The sequence below is a fragment of the Aedes aegypti genome, chromosome 3 (assembly GCF_002204515.2).
Source record: "Aedes aegypti strain LVP_AGWG chromosome 3, AaegL5.0 Primary Assembly, whole genome shotgun sequence".
In the NCBI taxonomy this organism is placed as follows: domain Eukaryota; kingdom Metazoa; phylum Arthropoda; class Insecta; order Diptera; family Culicidae; genus Aedes; species Aedes aegypti.
Genome location: NC_035109.1, coordinates 277,335,322 through 277,341,311, shown reverse-complemented (window position 1 = coordinate 277,341,311; position 5,990 = coordinate 277,335,322). Strand labels below are relative to the sequence as shown.

General features: G+C 39.1%; 1 protein-coding gene across 1 annotated transcript; it reads right to left on the bottom strand.

The window, feature by feature from the left end:
* Positions 1-377: 377 nt before the first annotated feature.
* On the bottom strand, positions 378-3,172 carry LOC110678172. Its single transcript, XM_021850796.1, has 3 exons — positions 2,274-3,172; positions 1,891-2,210; positions 378-492 (listed from the first exon to the last, which is right to left on the bottom strand). Exons 1-3 carry the CDS (start codon positions 2,760-2,762, stop codon positions 378-380), a joined length of 924 nt encoding a protein of 307 aa, XP_021706488.1. The 5' UTR covers positions 2,763-3,172.
* Between the last annotated feature and the right edge of the window lie 2,818 nt (positions 3,173-5,990).

Genomic DNA, 5,990 nt, shown 5'->3' with positions numbered 1-5,990 from the left:
GTGCGCGAGTGGACGTGTTTCGAACCAGCTGCCACGATTTTTCTCGTTTTTGCGTACTATTTTCATTCGGCTGGCAACTAAGTATTCCAAACCTTCAAGAATATGAACGTACTTCGAACTTGAAGCCCATTATAATAAAGGATTTTGCGTACCACGAATGGCGCAGTTCACCGGAGGACCGTATTTCAAACACTAAAGCTTTCGGATTGCAATGCATTGTCAATGGTGCAAAGCAAAAGCACCCAACGTATGTTTTGTGGCCAACGAATGTTCGGAAGCCATCCGGAAGAAGTCGCCGTCAAAGGATATGTGAACAGCCCCCAAAGCGATGTTTGCAACTAATACGATCGTAATGCGACACCTGATTCAGAAGCAGCTCAGCTCATCGAACTGAATCCGACGGGAGGAGAACCGATGAGACCGCATCTGCTGGCGTTCAACGATTTGCTCAGGCAGATGAAGCCGGCTTGAGCGAAGGTTGGCGAAGCTGACCTGGTAGAACATGGGACGTCAAGACCGAAATGACAAATTTCGAAAGGGCAGCTTTTTCCGGTGACAAAACGTTGGAATCACGAAGCTTGAAATACTTCCCCGGACGTTGTTTTTGAGTTTATTTGGATTAAGCTGAGTATAATTTTTAATTTCTTTTTCTATAAATTTACGGTAAGATACTTTAATAACACTATATATGATATATTACTATATATTGGGTATTGGGGAGGGGTAGCCTAAGGGAGTTAATTGAACTGTTGACTGGATGAAAGTGCGTGGGGTCGCCAGCCTTTTGTCATGAGAAAACAGCCTTAGTGTTGTCTTCCAAAGGTCTTCAAAGATATTAACTAGCCCTGCTACAACAATCCATCAGGTAGATCATATCATCCCGGTATGATTCTGCAGCCATAGGTAATCCTTGCGCTGATGGTGGCTAAATAATCATCATCATCATCATCATTATTTTTCTAATTCTATCACTTTTGAATAATTTTAAAATTTCTCAATTATTACATAATGACTTTTTTTTAGAGAAATCAAGAATTCGTGTGATTCAAGAGGAAAACTTGTTAACCATTTGCAGATTATACTTTATGAACTAGAGCACACAAGCATTATGTAAATAATAACGACCAGAGATGCGATGGATACCAGCACCTTGCAATGCGATTGCGTAGTAGAGCGTAATCATTACCACCGCTAAGTTTACTTCAATCTATTTGAGCACTTCGAAAGCTTTTTGAGCCAATTATCTACTTTATCAGTGTAGCTGTATAACGTAACTATTGCTCACATTATGAACAACATTCTATCTTGATTGTGAGTATATACACAAGAAGTAAAGCGCCAGTCTCAGTGGTCTAACTGTACTTCGCGCTAATGGCATGGTTCCTCTTGCCGAAGAGTACAGCCACATATGATGAATTGGTAAGCGACGAATAACTGATAACTTTAGGATGAATGTTGCGTCATTTGTTGAGCTAAGTTAAAAAGAGCTTTTAAGCTTTACGGCTGAGAAACAACCCTTACTAAAAAGAATCATGTAGGAAACCAAGTAGTGCTGTTCTTTTTAGTGATGAAGAGTTGTGAACTTTGTTTAGGTACTATCTTTCTATATAAAATCAATTAAAACACCAAGTTGAAGCTGATACTTAATTCATTTATTTCATTTGCAAGAGCAGAAGAATATTATTGAGTATAACGCGTTTTTCGGAAATACCTTTCGCGTCGAATTGATATCTCAAACGTTGCGTCGAAAAGATATCTCACACGTTAATTTTCTGGAAAAGCTCAGCGTTCAACCTTAGCAACAAAATATTTGCCAAAACAGTTTCACTTAGACGAGTTCTCAGTTTTGTAAGAATGAATGCTAAGGTACTGAAGGCGCGTTCAGTTGACTCTTGAGTTGCTGGTGTGGCAAGTGCTATCGCCGCCAAACAGTATAACTCAGGCTTAGCTTGCTTTTGTCCGTACCAGTAGTCCAAGATTGTTTGACCCTTCTCTAGTTTCAGACGAGGAGAGCGGCTCAAGTCTTCCAACTCATCGAACAAACTTGGAGAGATACTTGATTCTTGAGACTCATCATGCGAACGGAAGAACTCCTCTAAAACGTCGTCATGATTCCCACTAGTTCCTTCCTTTGGATCGTCTACTGATACATTTGATGGCTCGCCTCGTGATACACGTTGAATGCTTTTCCATACATTTTTCAGATGCATCTGAAATAGTAGGACGAATTTGAATCATTCTCACATTATCATCATTACATTTAATATTCTTACCAATGCAGTCTGACGTTGATCCTCATTGAAAAGTGGACTATTCCGATAGTTGATACGTTGATCGAAGAAAATTGCAGCCAAGAAAGCGTTGTTGCTGGTTAAAGCTAGTTCCCGAGTTTCCATGTTGGCCAGCAGCTGTTTCGATAATGGATTATCTTTCTTACCCAACAGAAGCTTGCATCGTAGCCATGCCAAATAAAAATCGCCAATGGTGAGCTGTGATGATTGCAGAGCTTTTGTAAGCTTTGCTACAGGTTCGAAGCCTTCGACAAAATTATCAATAAAGGTCCATGTATCGTTGCTTAGAGCAACATCTTTGTCGTTTTTCGTTATTGAACAAATGAAATCTTTGTTGGTCTTCAGCGAGGATGCATTATCGTACCACGAATTCCATCTAGTGTCACAACTCGGCTTCGGCAATTCCTTGTTGTTCAACTTAAATAGGTTTTTGAATGGAACCTTTCGCAGTTTTTTGACGAATGCTTGCATCAAATCTAAGTGCTTCCTTAGTTTGGCCCCTTTAATGGTGTCTGACACCGCTAACTGGGCGGTATGCGCTGCACACCTGACACCGGAGAATATAGGTGTAATTTTCTCCAATAGACTCCTCTCGCGTTCAGTTGCCAACTCGATATCATCATCCTCTAGCTCTTCGGTAACTTCTTCATCGCTGTCGTCATCTGACTCGTCGGTAGATTCGTTGACTCTGTGAAACACATAACAATATGATTATAATTACAATTACATTGGTCACACTATTATGGGTCACCCACTATTATTGGTCATTTTCATTTGAACTGCATGTGGAACAGAGTGACTAATAATCGTGACTAGGTGACCCATAATAGTGTGATCAGTGTTCCTCTTTTCTTATTTAGATTCGATTGTTGAATACGGTAAACAAGAATGAGGGTGAATATTATCATGATTATTACTCTTCCAAATCTTCATCTTCGTCATCAAGAAGACCGAAAATTGCCATTTCTTGTTGCTTAAGGAAACGCTTATTTGTTGCCAACATATTCGAGCCGTTGTCAGTTGTGCAGCTGTATATTTGGAATACCTCGATTTTGTAGGTGGTCAAGATATCCGTAACGACTTTTTCAAGGTGATCAGCTGTGTGCCGCTGCTTCAGTTCAACCATAGCTAGCGTTCGGATTTTCATTACATTTCTTTCGACGAATTGGACATTAACGCAGAGAACATCTCGGCCCAATCGGGTTGCAGTGTCAAGCTTTAAGCAAATTAGTTTATTCCGAACCTCTTCCGTAATCATTTTTCTCAACTTTTCGGCGCTCGATCCAATAATTGGTTTGATTGTCCGCGAATCAATTCGTTGAATACCTTCTCCAGCTTTAGCGTTAAACCCGTTTTCAATGGCATCGAATATTCTGCGAAGTGGTGCACAGCTTATTAACTTCAATGGAGCACCAACGACAGTGACTGTCTCGACCAAAGCCTTGATGTACGTCTGCTTATTTATTCGAACATGGATTTTCTTCCGGTCAGGCTGGTCGTCATCTTCATTAGCCCCGTTGTCATCATCCTGCACAAGTCCATTTTCCTTGGCGATGTCTCGATGCTGTGACACGTAATGCCTGACGAACGTAAAATTTCGCAGGCATGTTACAACTTTTCCACAAATTTTACAAGATGCCACTTTGTTGTCAGCATCAATGTTAAACAAATCCAAATCCACCAATTTACGCTTCTTGCGACCCGCCATGTTCACTATATTTACACTTTACTGTACTGGCACTAATGACAGATAAAAAGTATGCACGCTAAAGATGACTCTTGAAAAGTTGTATCGTTTGGCACAAAATCTTTTTACTTTATTGAAAATTTGTTTCGATGAAACGATTTCTTATATATATGTATATATATGATTATGAAATATAGATTCATGGGATCATTTCTTTCCACAAAAGGGCAAATGTACCATTAGTGGTGCATCTCTAATATGGTGATAAAGTCATGAAATATGTAATTTTGACGTATCAGTCGATAGCTTAAAAATCCTTATATTATTCAAATGTATGAAAATCACGATACATATAAAAATTTTCCTTGGAAAAATACTTACACCAATAATAGGAACACGGTTTCTATTATGGAGGTATGTTTTAAGCATAATTCTTTTAATGGAGCAATTCATTGATTTTTTATGGGACCTTCCACTATGGGTACTGACACCCAACTTTAGGTACGAGGGGTGCAACATAATTGTTTTGAACAGCTTTACGATAAAATTGTATGGATATTATTGGATTACTTGAATCATTTTCACATCGTGCATCATTGAAAAATATCACATAGTCATTTATTAGTGTGAAGCACGTCGAAACACACTACCTCCACTTCATGTATGAAGTAAACAAACGTTTGTGTGATTCGTTTGTAGAGTGGCGACCACCCGTACTCCGTCAAAGCGCAAAGCGATGTTATTAGAGAGTGCTTTGGCTAATGCTCAGAGAGATTCTCAGCAGAATAGAAACAGCACCTGGGAGTTTTAGCACACAAAAAAAGATGGGTGCAACACAGTTCATATTGCACCTGCACGTCTCTTTCAAATTGAACGTGCTGTCTCCCAATAGCGAGTGCTTCACCGAAAGAGTTTTGAGTCGCACCCTATCCCTGCCGTCAGCATCACTTATCTGAAAAAGACATTAACATAAGAATGATGAAAATTAATATCTAAAAAATTCAATGAAAATACATAAAAAAAATCTTAGAAACCACATTTCCAATAAAGGAAAAATTGCCCTAACGACTCATTCGCAAAACCCCTTCGTCCTGGTTAGAATTGTTGTCCCCTCATAACTTCATGCCATTTGACTGCTTCGAGATAACAGATTATTAACGATTTCCCCTCATAAAAGAACTCAAGCTTCATTTGATGCCGAGGCAGAAAAAAACGATCACGACAAAGTACTAACTTTTGCTTATAATTGAAGCCCACGTTCCAGACCAAGTGCGTACCTAATTCAAATTTAACCACATTTTTCGCATCGTCGACATTTCTCCGGCCGAAGCAATGGGGAAATGTTTGGAAAATATCCTTCGCTTTCCCCCTTTTTTTGCCACTTTCTCCGCACTTACAGAATTGAATTTGGCCGAAATGCCGACATTGACATCGTGTGCCCGCGTGCATACCACCTCCCTACATAAATTGTCATGCAAAAGTTTTGGATCACCCATAAATGCAAATAAAAGTGTTTTGCGTACTAATGCCAATTCAATGTTAAGAAAAGCAGTTTTTTGGTCAGAACACCTACGAAGCCAGATTAATTCATTGCCTTTCGAATGTGCCACTGGGAAATTAGATTCGAGAGTAATCACAAAGGTATGGAAACTAGACTGATGCAAATTTTGAACTTTTTGCTCCCCTATGCATAAACGGTGTCAGTTATGATGAAAATCATTCTCCCAAAATTTGAAATGATTTGGAAGAAATTTGGTTGTGCACACGCCATTTGTAGTTTATATGGAAATTACTTTGGAAAAGCCAAACATTTTGTGATCAGTCCTTTATCTGCTCGTCATAATAATATATGAAAAAGCGAACACAATCTTCTCATGTACAATCTTCCCAGCTACAACTTTGCCGAAGACCACATTTTGTTAGGACGTAAGGATAATTTGTTATTCTTGATTCCAAAGTCTAAACCATGCTGAGAAGATCATTCAATTAATTTCAGAGCAACACTGCTTTTT

Excerpts from the sequence above, each read along its gene's own strand:
- LOC110678172 (XM_021850796.1), bottom strand. The coding sequence starts at position 2,762 with ATGCAAGCATTCGTCAAAAAACTGCGAAAGGTTCCATTCAAAAACCTA. Across the intron at positions 2,211-2,273 it reads ATCAACGTCAGACTGCATTG|ATGCATCTGAAAAATGTATG; the intron begins GTAAGAATATTA and ends CTACTATTTCAG. Across the intron at positions 493-1,890 it reads GCCACACCAGCAACTCAAGA|GTCAGCTTCGCCAACCTTCG; the intron begins GTCAACTGAACG and ends ATGTTCTACCAG.